This window comes from Zalophus californianus, chromosome 17 (assembly GCF_009762305.2).
Source record: "Zalophus californianus isolate mZalCal1 chromosome 17, mZalCal1.pri.v2, whole genome shotgun sequence".
Taxonomy (NCBI): Eukaryota; Metazoa; Chordata; class Mammalia; order Carnivora; family Otariidae; genus Zalophus; species Zalophus californianus.
The window spans coordinates 2,805,010-2,822,477 of NC_045611.1; the positions used below are offsets into that span (position 1 = coordinate 2,805,010).

The following is a 17,468-nucleotide window of genomic DNA, read 5'->3' on the forward strand; positions in this document are numbered from 1 at the left end:
TGATGTAACAGAGCACTGGAGAAATTACTCTCAAGTCCAAAATGTCAAATTTGAGAAGAACCAGGTTCAGAGGCTTGCGACCCCACGACGGGCAGAAACTGCGGTGGGTCCTGAATGGCCGCACGGACAATGTGATCTAACTGTTTGTTTTCTTAGGTAAGCGGGAATTGGAATAGAAAGAGGGTGGTCGGCTGGAGACACAGGTTTTAAACAGTGTTTTCCCCCCACAATGACTTTGGGGAAGATGTTACTGAATGGAAATGTTTTTGTCACCTTGCTCTCCCACCAATGGTCCTTTTCTTGCTTAAATTTCACTCACTTCTCAGTTGGGGAAAACCAAGTGTAGAGCACCAAAACCAAAAAACCCTCCAAAAACAAAAAGACAAAAACTGTACAAAAAAATTTAAGTTCTTTCATAATTTATAGCAGCTAGGATATGGTAACATTAAGCCTGAAACTCCAAGTAAAACTGATTGGTGGCAAAAAAAAAAAAAAAAAAAAGTTAAAAGTTAAAAAAAAAATCACATATATACTTATATCTATATGGTTTTCCCTGGGGAAAGGAGGAGCACGGTTTTTCTTTCAACATCTGATTATATCTTTAAAACAAGAAATGACACTTAGGGGGGCAGAGGGCTCTTCTTAAAAAACAGAAGCCAAGAAAAATAGTTACTCATGTCCAGATTTCACTTCGGTGGGAAGTGAAGGAGGAGGAGGGGGGGGAGAGAAGAGAAAAAGAAGAAAGTATTCAGCATCACCCGTATTTTACATATACAACAAACAAGTCTAGAGAGATCCCAAACTGGCTTCTGTGTATATTTTGGGGTTTGGAAGATATTCTGCAATCCCAATCCCAATAAAATACTCATGTGATTTTATTTCTAGTTGATACAATGTTAACGGCAATGTACAAATGTTATACATTTTTATTTTTGTTCTTTTTTTAGGAAAAAATACACAAAAGGCAAAACATCCTCAAATTGTCATTTTATACAGTGCAGAAGGAAATTTAAAATACGTGTCACAAACGCTGCACCCCAGCAGCCAAATACTAAAAAAAGGGGGTAGTCCTTCATTTTATATATATATTTATATAAACATATGGAAATTTGTTTTTACACAGATCGGACTTTGTTTCAAATTTACAATGGATCTCTAAAAAAAAATTCTACGCGGCAAATATTGCCAACAAAGTTACACCATTAATACTGATAAACGGAGGAGCCTATGCGGTGTTTCGATTATTAGGGAAAGAAAGTAGAATAAATAACAGGATGAGCCTTGCTATAGTTTAAAAAAGTGCCTTAACCTTTCTGCGTCGCCGCAATCCTGAATTCGCGCGCTCACCGGCCTTCCCTGTCCCCGCGCCGCGCTGTGACCCCCTTGCTCTCACACCAGCACGTTTTTTACAGTAGAGATCGGGAGACAGTCGGGTCTTGTGAGAAAAACACCCGCCAAAAAAGTCAAAATGCAACTGGAAACAAACCAAAAGGACTGTAGAGAAGGCAGAGGAGGGCTGAGGGGAGGGCAGAGGCCCCGGGAGCCCCTGCTTCTGGGCTCCTTCTGGTTTCCTTTTGTAAGACGAACAGTGGCTTCAGAAACGCAAGTCCGCACAAAGATCCACCTGTGGTTGCTGGAGGGCTTCTGAGATGGGGAGGGAGACGTGATTTCTTGCCCCCCCCTTCCCTGCAAAACACGGCTCTAAGAGGAGACTTGCGCATTCCAAGACATTCTTTCCAAAAAAAAAAAAAAAAAATTAAAAATTAAAAGATAAATACTCAACCAAAAAATAAAAGTATTTGATAATGATGGTCTCACATGTTTGCCTTTCTTCTGAAAACCTTCCCCCACTTTTGCCATTGGAGGGAAGGTGGGGAGAGGCCTCAGCAGAATTCTTGTTTAGATGTTGAGGTTTCTGCCAATACAGCACCTTCTCAGCGGGCTTCAACTGGATCAAAAATAGATACTTTATTTACCAACAGCTGCAGTCAGACCAGGCCCCACAGCCACCATTTGTTAATTTTTTGAAGGAGTGGGGGAGGAGATTCTGACCACCATGCTGGGTCTTGGCCTTGGGGATTCCTTTCCAAATAATCCGGGTGGGTAGGGGTCAAACCCTTGTCTTCTGCCTACGGTTATACCTCAAGAATAAAGCAGTTTCTTGCGATGGGTTCCGGGTCCCTGCGCCAGGCCGCCCGTGCCTGGAGGGTCCCGCCAGCGGCGGCCTCACATCACGCAGGGCTTGATATCTTGGTAGGTGACCTGCTGGTGGTAGTAGGAGCCACTGCCGGCCGAGTGCATGGACGAGGACGCCATGGTGTTGAAGGAGAAGACGAACTCCTTGCGGTCACACATGCCGGGGGACTGGGAGTGATACCTCGGGATGCCTGCAGAGGAGGCAACAGGAGGGCAGGGAGCAGAGTTAGGGTCGGGGCCCAGGGCTCCAGGCGGAGAAGCCGCGCCACCCGGCTCTAGCGCACAGCCCTGCTGCCTCCCTACGCCCCACCGAGGTGCCAGACTCCCAGAGGCCCGGCCTCAGGCGGGTCCAGGCAGCCCCGGGTTTCAGGCCCTAGGCTCTGTGCTCCAGCAGAAGATCCCAGGACCCCAGCAATGACCCCTGCTCCCTGGATGCCCGCTGTGTGGGCCTCTCCCGCCCCGGACACCAGAGCTCTGGGCTGGGGCTTCCTGAGGCTGAAGGGGAAGGGGTGAGGGGGCTGCCATGGACCAGCAGACCTCAAGGGGAGTCTGGCCTCCACCTCCACGGCCAGCCCAAGGCCTGTGCCTGGTGCTGGGGCACCCACTTCCCAACCCCAAAGCCTGCAGAGGCCCTGGTGTGGCTGGAGGCTTCTCCAGGGGAAGGGCCCCTCGGACAACAGCCCCCTCCCCCAAGGGGTGGAGAGGCAGCAAAGGCAGGGAGTTTGAAGCAGCCCAAGCAGGGAGATCCCCGTGAAGAGGCGGCCCTCTAAACTCCAGGCCGGCTCCTGCCTCCCTCGGGTGGCTGACAGCTGAGCCCTGATAGGCCCTGCTTAGCTCCTCCGTGCCCTTTCCAGAAGCAGGCCCAGAGAGGCTGGTGGGGGCGGAAAGGAGAGTGCCGGAGGGGAGACTCTTCTGCGTCTCCTTCTCAGAGGCGGGGAGTATACCTGAGAGGGACCGAAAGCCTGGATCCTCAGAAACAAAAGAGTCTGTGGAGCCTGCACCTCTAACTCTTGCTCTGGGCCTGGCCACAGCCCCTCTCTGCCTCTGTCATCACAAAATGTCCCCCAACTCGACCTTCCCACAGCCAGGCCTGGTTCCCTGGGAGGTGTGGGTGCTGGGCCTCTGAGCCCCCAGCCCAGGCAGCTTTGGGCCTAACTCTCCCTTTCTGCCCCGGCAGCTTTCCGGTGCCCATTACGGAGGAGGCCCAGCCAGCTGGCCAGGACTGGGCTTGGGCTCCATCCTGGGAGCTTGCTGTGAGGTGGGAGGGGGCTGAGGACTCCAAGAGATGTAGAATATTGGGCTCTTGAGTCTTTTTGGTGAGGAAGGGGCCTACTTGGCCAGGCTAGGGACTACCAGCAGCTGGGAGTTGGAACCAAAAAGGAGAAACAACACTTATCTTGGCCTAAATTGCCCCCCCCCCCCAGCTGCACTCACCCTTCAAAGGGCGGCATACAAGGCTGAGAGATACTCTGGAGAGCTGATGCCTCCCCAAGCAGTGGGGTTCGCACCCCACGGAAGTGGCATCGAGCTCTCGCCCAGGGCGGTCAGCGGTTTGGGGGCTGGGTTCAGCGCACTGACAGATGTCGGAGTCCCCCAGGACCAGGGCAGCCCTGGTCTCCCCACTCACCTTGCAACTCCGCTGGGGCGTTGTGACTGTTCTGGTGTAGATACGGCTGGTCCAGGGAGTGTGTGGAGAGACTGCCAGACAGGGGGTTGGCCGCGGGGTTGCAGGGGGACAGGGGCTGCTGCTTGATGTAGGAGGCGCCGCTGTTGAGGGCTGCGGAGGCCGAGGGCGGCCAGGCGGCCGTGGAGCCCGAGTAGACTGCGTGCGGCTCCATGACCCCACTGGCGGCCGCAGGCAGCAGCGGGGAGGCAGGCACCGAGCTGTCGTGGTGCGGGTACTCACCGGCCGCAGCACCGCCACAGCTGCCCATGTACGAGTGGCCACCGTTGGTGGGCAGGTGTGGCACCGAGTGACTGGGCAAAGCCATGCCGTCCACGTTGCCCGGCAAGTGGCCGTTCATCATGCCCAGGCCACCCTCCAGCGCCAGGCTGTTGGGCGGGCACGAGAGGCCGCCGGCGGAGCTCTGGAAGCCGTAGGTGTCCGGGAGGTGGTTGAAGCCGAGCCCGTTCATCATGCTGTACATGGGCTTGAGCGCCTGGCATTTCCTTCGGAAGCCGCGCGGCCGCCGCCGAAAAGAGCCCTCCTCGAACATGAACTCGCTGGCCGGGTCGATGGTCCAGTAGTGGCCCTTGCCAGGCCGCCCGAGGCCCTTGGGCAGCTTGATGAAGCACTCGTTGAGTGAGAGGTTGTGGCGCACGGAGTTCTTCCAGCCCTGGTAGGAGCCGCGGAAGAAAGGGAAGCGGCTCTGCAGGAACTGGTAGATCTCGCTGAGCGTCAGGCGCTTGGTGGGCGAGCTCTGGATGGCCATGACGATGAGCGCGATGTACGAGTAGGGCGGCTTCTCGGGGCGCCGGATGCCGGCGTTGGTCTTCTTGGCCTTGGACGGGCCGGACGACGCGGGGTCCATGGCCGCGCCGCCTCCCCCGCCGCCGCCGCCGCCGCCGCCGCCGTGCGGTGGCTGCTGCTTCTCGGGCGCCGAAGACATCGGGTGGCTGCTGCCGCCGCCGCTGCCGCCGCTGCTCTGCGCCGCCGACGAGCCGGGAGGAGGAGGAGGAGGAGGAAGAGGAGGGGGGGCAGGAGGGCGAGGGGGAGGGGGCTGCGCGCGCGGGGCTGGCTGCACCTCTGCCGTCATCCGCGGCCACTTCTCCGGAGCGGGCCTCGGCGCGCCCTCCCCCGCCCGCCCGCCCGCCTGTCCTCCCCGAGGAGCTGCTGGATCCGCCGGCGGTTGGCGCGGAGCCCCCCTCTCCCCAGCTCCCTCCTCCCCCACCTCTCTCTCCTCCCTCTTTCCCTCTCGCCCTCCCACTAGGGAAGGAGCCGAGCGGAGGCTGAGGGCAGCCTCTTTGCAGCCCCGGCAGAGGCCGCGAGGAAGCCCCCCCTCGCCGGTTTTTTGGGGAAGGCACCACCTCCGGGGCCTGCGGCCGTGCGCCCCCGCGGGGAGCAGCACTTGGCCCCCGCCACCCGTGGCGTTCGGCTCCACGACTCCAGCCAGGCCGACCTCACTGCATCTTCTCTCTGCGGCGTCTCGCGGGCCGGCCTAAGACCCTCCAGGAGTTCCCTCCCCTCCCTGCCCCCCTCCGGCCCCGCGTTGGTGGGCGCTTTAAAGGGCCCCCACCCTCGCCGCCCGGCGGCCGCCTGCAAAACCGCCCCGCCTCCACCAACCTGGCGAGCAAGTGTTAATGCGCCCTCCGCCCGCGGTTCGGCCCCGCTCTGCGCAGGCCCCCCTCCTTCCCCGCCCGGAGCCGCGGGCACCCGGGGCCTTTTCCGACGCGCACAGCCCGGTGGCGGATCGCAACTGCAGCGGCGGCAGCGGACACCGGGCTGTGGCCACGGCGGGCACAGCCGGTTCGGCCACGGGTCCCCGCGGCCAGCGGGCGTACGTTCCCGTGAGGGACCGCCTACCCACTCTCCCCGCCCCGGGAAGGACTGCGCTGCGCCCGGGACTTTTTGGACTCGCCCAGAAGCGCGCGAACAGGCGGGTAGCCGCGGGTGCCGAGCCCGGGCGGAAAACGAAAGCTCAGGGCGGGTCGCTGCCGCTTTGTCTCGGGCTCCGCGGGCCGGCCGGGAGCAAGTGAGAACCGCTGGCCCTCTGGGGCCCAAAATCATGCAAGTCTCCTGGAACAAGCGGCCCCGCTCATTCGCTCATTCACGCACACGCATGCATGCATTGGTGCACGTGCAAACCCGGTAAATTACGAAGAGTCAGAAGTGCAGACTCACACTCATGCGAGCCTTCCCACTCAGGCACACACCTCGCTCAGGCACGTATGCCCCAAGTAATGCGCTCACTCACTTGCACACAATAGGCCCACAGGAGCTTCCATCCTCACCTACTCTCATTCACGTGTACACTAGCCACGTTCGGATCTGAACCCACATGCTGCCCAGGGTCCCCCCCCAACACACACGCACACAATGAAAATCCGCCCATTTGGCCCCGAAGCTCCGGTGTCCCCACTTTCCAAGAACAGGTTCCGATTTCTCATAGATGGTAAAGGCCCTGGCAGGAAGTTTATACGGCTCAACGTAAACACGTTCTGGGGGATTCTTTAATAATAATAATAGAGAATTCCGCGTGCGCGGGGGGAGTTGGCCTAATGCCCCTGTGGGCTCGGCCTGCCGCTGCCGCGGGGCCTCTGACACTGAGCGCCAGGCCAGGTTCCGGAAAGCCGTCTGCGCGGGCGGGGAGCACAGGCCCCGGCGGCCCTCTCGCGCCAGGCTGTCCGCAGCAGGGGGCTCGCACGCACGCCTTCCCTCGCAGTACCGGGGTGCGGGCTAGGGCTGGGTGGGAGGGGACAGCGGCGCCGAGCGCGGGACCGCGCAGGAGCTGGGCGCGACACAGCAAGCAGGGACCCAGGTGAGTGCTGTTCGCGCGCTGACTGCAGGACACCGAGCCCAGCCTCTCTGGCCCCGGCCCTGGGTCGAGTGTAGGGAGGAGAGGGAAGTTTTCAAGGGCCGTCGGGAGGAGCCTAGATGCCTTGCCCTGGCGGGAGCCTGGACGACACACAGATGCCAGGAGTGCCGGGAGGTTCGGAGTGCGCCCGTCCTGCCGCGCTTTTCAAAGCCCACCGTCCTCTCGGGTTCTTCTGGCTTCCTTGTCCCCTGCTGTCGCCCCTCCTCGCTCAGACGCCTTCAGCCACGGCGGTAGACGCCTCGTCGCCTTTGGGGCGCCTGGCACGTCTGTGCTAGGAGCTGGGGGGCTTGAAGGCGTAAGGTGCCCAGCGGTCGCTGCCTTCCCAGGCCGAGTGGCGCTCGCGGGAGCCGAGAGAGTCTCCTTCTCCGCACTGCGCTTCCACTGGGCTCCCCTGCCTAGGGGAAGGGTTTGTGGAACGTTTGTGTGTGGTTGTATCTTCGCACAGGTGGGCGCACGCCCGCACACCCATCCCCATTTCACACAGCCCAGCCGCGTCCACTGACCACTGAGACCCTGAGCACCGCGCACAGCCTCCGATACATCTTCTCAGTGAACACCCCTCACACAGCTTAGGAGCCTTGCTCCAAAGCACAGGCCTGCCCACCACAGAGGACGCGCTTTCGGTGAAGTGCACACACTCCTGCACTGTGCGTTCGCCCACGCACAGCCCCTCCATTCGCGCGTACACATGTCTATGCTCGCATGCATTCTTACATTCTCTCCATCACTTTTTTTTTTTTTTTTTTTGGCCAAACGGCAGCTGCAGGCTAGGAGGCCCTGGCGGTGCCGGGAGGGAAGTTCCCGAGAAGGGGTCGCTACTGCCAACTGCTGGGAGCACATCTGGTATTTAGTAGAGAGGCCCGTGGGGGAGGCTGCCCCACTCCCCAGCCTGCTAAGGGTGCAGCCCTACCCTGCGGCTCCCAGAAATCGGGAGGACAAATGCCTCCATTTCTCTGACAGGGTGCCTTCAAAGTGAGGGAGCTCTATAGGACTTGCAATTGGGGGAGGCTTTTTTCCAGTAGCCCTTTCCCTCTTGGGTCCTCTCCATTTGGGAGGGGGCTGCAGATGCCATCTTTGGCTAAACCCCCAGATCATTTCCTCCCTCCAGCACATGGTGGTCTTTCACTGGCTCCCCTGGGGGCTCCGGTGTGTTTTGGGGTAGGGGAGCTTCTGCCTTCCTGGGGAGGAAGTGTGGAGTTGGGGCCCCACCTGGCCTCCACTTACCCCTCAGGCTCTGACAGCAAACCAGACTTTGCAGGGAAGGGGCAGCAGTTACCTTGCCCAGGGACAGGGGGCCGAGTGGCCCAGATTCTTAGCGATGAAGCAGATGGAAGCTCTTTCCAACCCCTATCTCCACCTAGGAGGGAGGCAAAGGTGGGAGCGTGAGAAGATGGGGAAGGGAAATGAGCTCCCAGCTCTGTAATTTGGAGGGGACCCACTCCAATTATAGGGAAAACCACATCCATAGCAAGGAGGGCTTTTCTGTATGCCCAGAAAGGAGGCTCTCAGCTCTTAAGTTGCCCAGAGAAGTCTCACTTGATCTTACATTTTGAAGTGGGGAAACTGAGGCCCACCCAGGACCTGGCCTGGGTCAGCCAGCGCTGCCCAGCGAACACCTCTCCATCTTTTTTCTCTACCCCCAAGGACAGACCCTCCCCCAGAAGCTTCAGTGCAGGTGGAGGGTGGAGAGAGTGAGTTTAGAGAAGCTTCTGTGGCCCTCCCTGCGAGCCCCTGGCTTCCTGGGTACACAGGCGCAGAGAGACCTTTTGGAGAGCAGGTGATAAAATAGAAATAGCTGTCACAGACACAGTGCCAGTAATAGGACTTCTCAAGCTCAACCGCTGGCTGCGCCAGGTGCTGATCGCAGCCTTATCAACACCCCTTGGATGTTCTTAACCTTTCCATGGGGTGTGAATCCCTTTGACAGACCACTGAAAACTAGATCCTCTCCGCCCTCCCACCCCCAGAAGGCGCATACGCGCAACATTCATAGAGTGGTTTTCAAGGTCTCACCAAACACCTGGAGCCTGTCCACGAAGCCATACCTCCCATCTATGTACCCAGGACCCAGGTTAAATGCCCCAAAGATACTTGTTTAATCTTCACAGAAGCCTTGAGGAGGTCAATATTATCCTTCCCTTTACAGATGGTCCCCAGCCCAAGTTATCGTACCCTGGGGCTTCCTGCAGAGCCAGGATGCAAATCCGGATCTGACCACAGAACCAGGAGTTAAGCCACAGGGGAGTGAGGGTCTGCAGTGGAAAAGGCAGAGACCCTCTGCCTGCATGCTGGGGATTGTCGTGGTCCAGATTTGAATCCAGCATTCACCATGTAGGGATGTTACATAAGCTATTAGTGCCTTAGTTTATTTTGGTGAGGGGAGATGGTTGTTGGTTGATTTTTTTAACAGCTTTATTGTGATATAATGGATACATAACATTGTGTAAATTTAAAATGTACAGGGTGTTGATTGAATACATTTATGTTTTGCAAAATGATCGCCACCACGCATTCCTCCCTCCTCCGTGCCACCTCTATCCCGACGACGCGTGGTTACCATTTCTTTTGTGTGTGAGAGCATTTAAGATCTACTTTCTTAGCAACATTCAAGCATACGATATGGTATTATTAACTGTAGTCATCATGCTGTGTACCTTAGGTTTCTCATCTAAAAAGGGGACAAATAACGGCACTTATTCTCAGGGCCGTTGTGAGCATTGAGCAAGCGAGTGCAGAGAAAGACTTAGGCTATCCTAGAGACAGAAACAAACAAAACCCCCGGGGCCCAGCTCATGGAGCAGGCGGAGAAAATACAGACAGGGATGTGGGCAGCTTTTTCTTCTTAGCTTAAAGAGATCCATAAAGACACCCCTCCCATCCCAAATCAAATCTGCGCCCCAGCTTTAGCCCCAGGAATCCTAAATTGGGGTGGGGGGGTGTAAAAACAGACACGCCTGCCATGTCTCCTACTCCCCGAGCCCAAGGTATTTTTACTGGCTAATTACTTAAGTGAAGCCGCCCCGGCGGAGAGTGCGCCGTAACCCGAGCAGGGAACCAGATCCAGCTTGGATTGTGCCCGGCCGGCCGGCCCAGCAGGAGGGGGCGGGGGTGAAGGCAGCAGCCGACCACCCACCGAGAGGGCAGCCGCCTTGTCCCCCACTATCCCTGCTCTGCATTAACGCGGGGCCTGAGCGTCCCTTGTCCCTGCTCCCTCCAACCCCTTTCCAGCGATGTCCCAAGGCGTCACAAGGTAGGGCAGGCGGGGCCCCAGACCTGAGGTGGGCGCTGGGCAGTTAGGGAAGCCGCCTGGCCTGGCAGGGTCAGTAGGGAGGCCCGGGGTGGTGGGGTGGTGGGGGGGTATCTGTGGGTGAAAATGTGGCCCTGGGGACAGGAGACTGTGTGGAGAAGTCAGGGTCAGGAGACAGGGCAGCCCCCCTTCCCTGGGTTATAGGATGATTTGTGCACAAAATACGTGGAACGTTTCTCTGCGGGTGCCAGATGTGTGCACATATGCACGCCAATGTGTAGAATATCGGCCCAGGGAGGCAGACACTGCAGGACATGGGGGCGCCTGGCTGCCTTTTGATCTTGGAGTTGTGAGTTCGAGCCCCACATTGGGCAGTTTACTTTAAAAAAATGAGAGAGAGAAAGAAACCTGCAACAAATAGAGAGGCCCGGAGTAGGGTAAGATGCGGTCCGTGCCGGCATGTTGTGGGCACTACGGCATCGGGCAGGTGTGCCACACGAGGTCCGTGTGCACAGAATAGCGTGAGGTGTGCACATCTAACTCGTTTCCCTGCTGAGGCTCCCAGGAGGGGAGTGCGGTGCGGTAGCTTCCCGTGGAACTAATGTTGTCAGATTCAGTCAGTAGAACTCGTTATGTGTGTAGAATATGGGAGTACACTCTGAGGTGTTCCATATACAGACGATTGTAGAATGTGTAGAGCATAGCACATCACACACACAGAACAGTCCCAGGGCGTGTACAACGTAACGGCTTCCCGACACAGAACATTATAGGCTCTTCGGACCATATGATACAGAATTACATAGACTGCTGTAGGGGCGCGTGTGCTCTCGTGGGTTATGCACACGAACATTGTAAAAAGCGTGCCCTTTGATGCCTGTGGGCACAGACCATCGTGTGGGAGAGGCACTAGGGCACCACGCATCCTGGGTGCAGCGCAGCACAAGGAGACCCAGCGCCAGGGTTCGCGCAGAGCGCAAATAGGTGAGCGGACAGATGTCGGGGGACTCGAGTGTGATCTGACACACGGAATATTCCTGCAGGGGTCACACCACTAATGCTGTGGGCTTGTGTGCCCTGGCCGGTCACTAGCTCACAAAACCGTAACCCTGGAAGGCGTTTCTCTCTTCGTCTCAGGCCCCAGAGAAGGGAAGTGACTCTCCTACTTTACTTTTCTGGCAACGGAGTCACTTTTATGCACTCGTCATGCTGGCAAGGGTGGGTGATTCTCGGAGCGGACTGGAGATGTGGGGACAAGGTGCTTCTGTGTCCGTCACAGAGAGGCCGTGAGCTCAGGACCATGTGGAATGAGCCCTGGAAGGGCTCATTGTGGAGAGCCCCAGTGCCTGGGCGTGCTGCGGCCATCAGGAAAGCTGATCTGCAGCGCACTCCTCATTTTGGGGGGCTGCCCCTACCTGTACTCGCCACCACCCAACCAAACTGCAAACCCCAGTGGCCCTGTTCTGCCCTCTTGTCAGCAGCAAGCCAGACTCTGGCCCCCGCCTCCGAGGCTCTTCACGGGTGACCCCAGGGTGTGGAGAGAGTGCCAGCGCCCTCTGTGCAGATGGGGCTTGGAAACCCCACCTCTGGGCACCCCCCACCCCCCCACCCCCGCCACGTCGGGGGAGCAGCTGAGGGGAGAGTCAGCCACACCCCAACCCTGGCAGATAGTCTTCCCCAGTCAGCGGCATATTAGAGACACTTTCACATTTTGGTCAAGGAAAAAAAAAAAAAGTCTCGTGTTTGGGCTCTTGCAGCCCTGAGTTTGCCCCTCTATTCGGGCACTTTACCCAAAAGCACACATTTTCCATGACGTTCTTCAATGAAATATTTGACAACACTGCAGCCTAGGAATTTACAGCTCTCTTCCCTGCGAGATTTTTGGGAGTTTTCTGGCATTAGCAGTGCCTGAGACTGCTCCCGGGACACTGAGTGCCCTGGGGCTCCCGTTCCAGATGCCTGGGCCGTCTGCGGCTCTCCTTCCCACAGAGGCATCCCAGTATATTTTTACTCTTGCTGCTTGGACAGCTGTGCTCAGAAAGATGGGGCAGAGATGTCCCCTCTCCCACGGGCGTGTGTGCGTCTGTGAGGATGTGTTGTGTGTGGGGGAGAGGGGTGTCTCCCAGATTTACCTTTCCAACAAAGGATCCACACGGAAGGAGAGAGAACTGATGCCCAGAAGGTGCAGGCGGACCAAAGGGGCTCTGGCCCCGGGCTTACTCAGAGGGTGGGGCGCCCAGTAGAAATAAATCCTGAGGTGGGAGGGGCAGTGCCCAGGGAAGATGCAAATGAATTTTGTGTGAGGTTCCAAAAAGAAACAAACCAAAAGGCAAATATAAATTAAATTTCAAGGGCTAGGTATTTTGTGTTTCTCAGAGTTGAGGGAGAGTAAAACACACACAGACCATGGGGAAGACGGTGTTGGAACAGAGTGAGGTCAGGGAACTGGGGGCCAGGCAAGGTGGGGAGATGAAAGGGGGGGCTCAGATTTGTTCCTTAATCAAAAGTATCAGTTCGCTCCCAGAAAGCTGCCCGTGTGTGCAGTCGAAATGTGCCTGTTGGTCTCCATTTATAGCTGGTGGTGCTCTGTCTATTCCCATCCAGGGGGCATTGAAAATGATGAAAGTAAGTGTTATTTTTAGGGAGAAAACAAAATCTGCCCAGCTGTGGCACAGCTTGGGAAGGAAGGGATGGACAGAGGAAGGGGCTTTACCTGCCTGAGGGTTCAGGCCCATAGGTCAGGGTTTGCCGAGAAAATGGAGGTGACACCCTCTTCCCACTCATTCCCCGCGGTCTGGCTGGGCCCTTTTGTCCCAGCCGGGTTGTAACTCGGCTGCCGCAGGGACCCTGGAAAGATCTGTGTGTGGGCGCATGAGGACTTGCATAGCTCTGCTGGGCCTGTTTCTTGCACGTTTGATTGGGGGGGGCAGCTCTAGTGTGTGCATGACAGGGGGAAGGTGGCACAGCTCCTGGGAAGTCAGAGCCGGGTGGGGTGCTGGGCATTATGGCACAGATGCCCGGGAGACGTGGACCCCCTCCCCTCCTCAGAGAAGAACCCAGGATATTTGGTCATTAGAACCCAGAGACATCTAGAGTCAGAGACACAGAGAGCAAGACCTCAAGAAGCACATTCAGATTGTGGGAGAATCAGTTCACACACCAGGAAGAGAGAGGAACAGAAAAGAGCAAAGCCAAGCCTGCGCTAGAGAAACAGAACTCACACGGATGGATGGGTTCTGCTTGGGAAGGAGGGCATCTAGACACTAGCGGCCTTCAAGGGGGTCAGGCAGGCAGGGAGCTCCAGACTGGAGTGAGGAATGTGTGTAAGAAGGAGAGAGGGAGCATGGGGGGGTGGGGGGAGACCGGGAGGGAGACAGTGAGGGGGGGAGGGATAGAGAGGGTGAGAGGGGTCTGGAGGTGCATTCTCAGCTAGGCACACACAGGACACATTTCTCTCCGGGGCTCCTGGCACTTAGTCAGTGGCCACTCTGACAAGGACATTTCCCTGCGGACAGTATTCCTGGAAGTAGTTCACAGACCTCATTCCCTTTAGCCCTGGAGTGGGGCTTTCCCAGGAGAGTGGGGAAGGGTGTTTGGGGGCCCTTCTGGTGTCCCTGGGCCTTAGGAGGAGGCCATGGGCAGAACAAAACAAAGAGAGCCTCTGCAAATGATTTAATCTCTGGGTGCCTCAGTTTCTTCGTTTTGAAACGGGGATAAGGTCAGTACCCATCTACAGAGCTGGCCTGAGGACCAGATGAGAAATGCTGGAAGTGCCCCCAAGCAGGGTCTGGGAGGGATGCTGAGGTGAGGGGGCGGGCCCTGAATGTGAACCAAGGCAGAGAGAGCTTTTGGGAGTGCAAGTCCTGCCTGTTTGAGACTTGGGTGACTGGGGCTGGTGGCCTTACCTCTCTGTGTCTCGGTGTTCTCATCTGCAGAACAAGCACAGTGACAGTGCCTCCTTCTGGGTAGTGAAAAGATTGGATACATGAGTAATTGTGAACCGTGGTTGCTCTTATTGGGCGTGCTCCCTCATCCGTGGTGTTTGGGGGTCTGGGGGTTCAGAGTTCTTGTCTCTTTCTCCTGGAGGTTCCAAAAGCCTATGGAGCCCCAGCCTAGGGACTTCGTTTGACAGGACCAGAGATTTGATGGAATGAACGCAAATTGGGGAATCAGCCCACATGACTTTGGACAAGTCCCTTCTTCTGTGGGCTCTGTTTTGCCATCAGTGAAATGGGCTACTCTGGGCAGGATGAATGTGAAGGTGGCGCAGAATCATGGCACCAACCTGAGGGAGAAGAGTGTCGGCTTGGAGGGGACCTGCCTCTGGCCCGGACCTGACTCTCTGATGCAGAATGATGATGAGGTCTCAGTTGTGCCCCTCCTTAACCCCCCGCTCCCCGCCGCCGGCCATGCCTCGTCCCCCGTCCGTCCCCCCGTCCCCCTCTGCAGTCCCTACCCTCATGCGGTGGCCGCCTGGAGCAGGTTGCCTGGTGGGCCAAAGACCTGGGTTAGAGTCCCACCTCCCTGCCAGGCCAAGTGTGTGACCTCTGGGAAGCTTCTTAAATTCTCTGGGCCCCCTTTCACACTTGCACGATGGTGAAAATAAAGGTTATCTCCCCAGGGGACACTCAGTGAGAAACCAGCACTGTGGTTTGAGAAGCACTGAGCGCCTGCTGTGCACCAGCACCGTGCCAAGTAAGGGGTTGCTATCGCGGAGCCCGTTTCACAGCCGGGAAAGCAAGGCACAGCACAGGCAGCGAGAGCCCGATAAATGTGGGATCAATTAAGAGACACCTCCTTCCCTCCCCTGAGGGCAATATGGGGTCCCAATTCTGGGCTCCATTGGCCAGTCCGGAAGAAGAGGGGAGACTGTCTCTGCCCCCACTTTCCACCACCCATAACGGCAGGATAACAGCTCTGTAACTGCCTCCCCCCAAGCAAGGAGGGGCAAGTCCAAGGCCTCCCCCGCGGAGGCCCTGCCAACCCCCATCCCACTTCCCGGCACTGCTCCTCTGGTCTGAGCGCTCTGCCAGGGTGTCCGTGTTGCTGGGGGGGGGGGGGCCTCCTTTAGCCCCTAGACTGCTCCCTCCCAGGGTGCTGAGGCACAAACTCAGGGCAGAGGACTTGGAGCAAGGCAGACATTGGAGCAGCCCTGGCTCAGCTCTTTGGGGGCCAAAGGGGTCCGAGCTCCGCAGGAGCGGACTTCCTGGGGATTCTGGGAGGGGGCTCCTGAGCGGCCCAGGCACCAGGTCTCTCCCTGGGGAGATTGCATAGCTCTTTCTCTCCTCCAGCCGCCGCTCCCCATGCCTCACGACAGCAGAGCTCCTTCCTTTGAAATGTGCTGTGTCCCTTTTTTACTACTATTCCGTCTGCCTCTCAATGCTCAACTTGTTCCCAAGGGACAGCTTTTACCCTGTTACAGAATTTAAAAATCCAACAGAGGAAAAAAAACCAAAGTAGCCACTCAAACTTTCTAGTCCTTTTATTTGAAACATATTTTCTCAATGTTTGAAATACTCCAAGTCTTTGAAGAACTCTGTCGGTCCGGGGATCCTAGCCCCTGGCTGGTCCTTGCCTTGGGGCAGCAGGCTTTCACCATGCCTGTCTAGTCTCTGCCTGGTCGCCAAATAATCCTTACCCCGGGTGGTTTTTTTTCCTTAATAATTAGCAATTACTTACGAAAATTCTATCCCTGACATGGGAAGATGTATAAGACCTGCTGTGTTTAAAAGCATCAACCTGAAAGTATTTTAAACATTTTGTCGTATACCCAGGGTCAAAGTCGCTGCTTTCATCTCGCTCCTCCTCCCACCTGCCTTTTCTCTGTGGAAGTTTGAGAATAGGTTGGGTCCACGTGGCCGGGGGTCACCCCCGCCCCCCCCCCCCCCGCATTGGGCTAGGACCCATTTAATTCGCCATGAAAAGTAACTCAATTAGGAATCAAATTTGCTCTTTTTAAAGAGACCAGTTATGGATGTCCTAACCGCCCCCCGCCCACCCTGCCGGCCACCGCCCCCACGTTTTTCTCTGCGTTTTTGCAAAGTAGCATTTTCTAAAGGACTTCGCTTCAGGGTAGCTGCCCTTCACCACCGCCTACATGCCCCTAACCTCTGTCTCTGTCTCTGTCTCTCTGTCTCTCTCCTTTGAAGCTGCCCAGACTCACTCTGGTTTGGCGAGTCTGACTGGAGCATTCTTTACCTCGCCACCCAGAAAAGAATCGCCGAGGGCTGGCGTTCGGCCGAGGCGGTGCGCCCGACTCGCAGCAACCACCGTGCACAGGTTTCTCTCTAGCGGACCCAGGCCCCGCGGGGCCCCGGGTGTGCGCCCCCCGCTCCGAGTCCGGGGCTGGCCAGGCTGAGAGGCGGCTCCGCGTGCACTGAGGCCCCGGGGGCGGCAGCGGCGGCAGGGTCCTGGGCAGCCCCGGCTGGTTACTGCTGTTCTTGTTCTGCGACGAAGCAATTATTTTAACCTTGGTTTGGGCAAATGATGGGTTCTGCTTGCGTGAACGCGGTGTTTATTTTACCTCGACCATCCCGGGGGAGGGGGTGCGCGTCTGGACGCCGGCGAGGGACGCTGGAGTGGCAAATTGAAAACTCTCCAGCCCGGGAAGGGTCGGGGTGGGTACGGGCAGGGGCAGGGACAGTGAGGACCTCTTTCTCACTTGCTTGGCCCGATTCAGCCTTCCGCTGCCGGCGCGTCTGAGGGGAGAGGCTGGGGTCTCGGGGCACCGGGGAGCCCCGGGGACTCGCACTTGTGGAGCGGCGCCTTCTGGAAACCAATTCCTCTCTCGTCTCCGGGCCCGGCGCCCCGCTTTGGCCGTGGCGGGACTGCCCAGTCCCGGATCCTGCGACGGCCCCGGGCGTACGAAGGGAGAGGGGCGGAGGGGAAGGGTCTCAGCGCTGGACTCTGGATGCAACATAGGTCGCCGCTAGAGGGGGACGCCTAGACCGGAACTAAGGTCCGTGCAATGGGGTGTCTCGAATGGGGCTTTTGTTCCCCCTGCAAAAACCGGGAAATGCACTTAAATTGCAAGATTGCTTGGGACATGTCTATAGGGTGATGGAAAATAGCAGGATACCAAAGATTATGCAGTAACGTAAGGAGAAAAAGCACATCAAAGGTCTACTACGTGGACCATTCTGGCTACCTTGTTTGGAGCCAGAATTACCCGAGAAACTAGCTCTGTGCTCCGTCTGCCTCTGCCCGTATAGACCGAGCCTAGAGCCAATCACTGGGGAGCCAGGCTGATTGCGGTCTCCAAAACCCTCCCGATTTTTAATTCGGGCTGGAGCAGGGTCGAACTTGTGTGTTGGGGGGGGGGGGGGAGTGGAAGAAGGCGAAGTGCAGACCCAGGACTCAGACGGACTCTGGTACGCTCTGATTTTGGAGGAGATTCCCGCGGGGGCCCAAGGAACACGCACACATGCTCACATGCATGTTCTGGAGGTTGCGAACCCGGGATCCCGACTGTGTGAACAGAGACGCTCGAG

General features: G+C 57.2%; 1 protein-coding gene across 1 annotated transcript; it reads right to left on the reverse strand.

The window, feature by feature from the left end:
* Nucleotides 1–5,698, reverse strand: FOXF1 (forkhead box F1). The gene is made up of 2 exons (XM_027619431.2): nt 3,824–5,698; nt 1–2,387 (listed from the first exon to the last, which is right to left on the reverse strand). The coding sequence occupies exons 1-2, from the start codon at nt 4,950–4,952 to the stop codon at nt 2,227–2,229; spliced, it is 1,290 nt and encodes a 429-aa protein (XP_027475232.1). The 5' UTR covers nt 4,953–5,698; the 3' UTR covers nt 1–2,226.
* Between the last annotated feature and the right edge of the window lie 11,770 nt (nt 5,699–17,468).

Bases quoted from the DNA above. Each gene is read 5' to 3' on its own strand.
- FOXF1 (XM_027619431.2), bottom strand. From the start codon at position 4,952: ATGACGGCAGAGGTGCAGCCAGCCCCGCGCGCGCAGCCCCCTCCCCCT. The intron at 2,388-3,823 runs GTGAGTGGGGAG...CCTCCTCTGCAG, and splicing joins CGCCCCAGCGGAGTTGCAAG to GCATCCCGAGGTATCACTCC.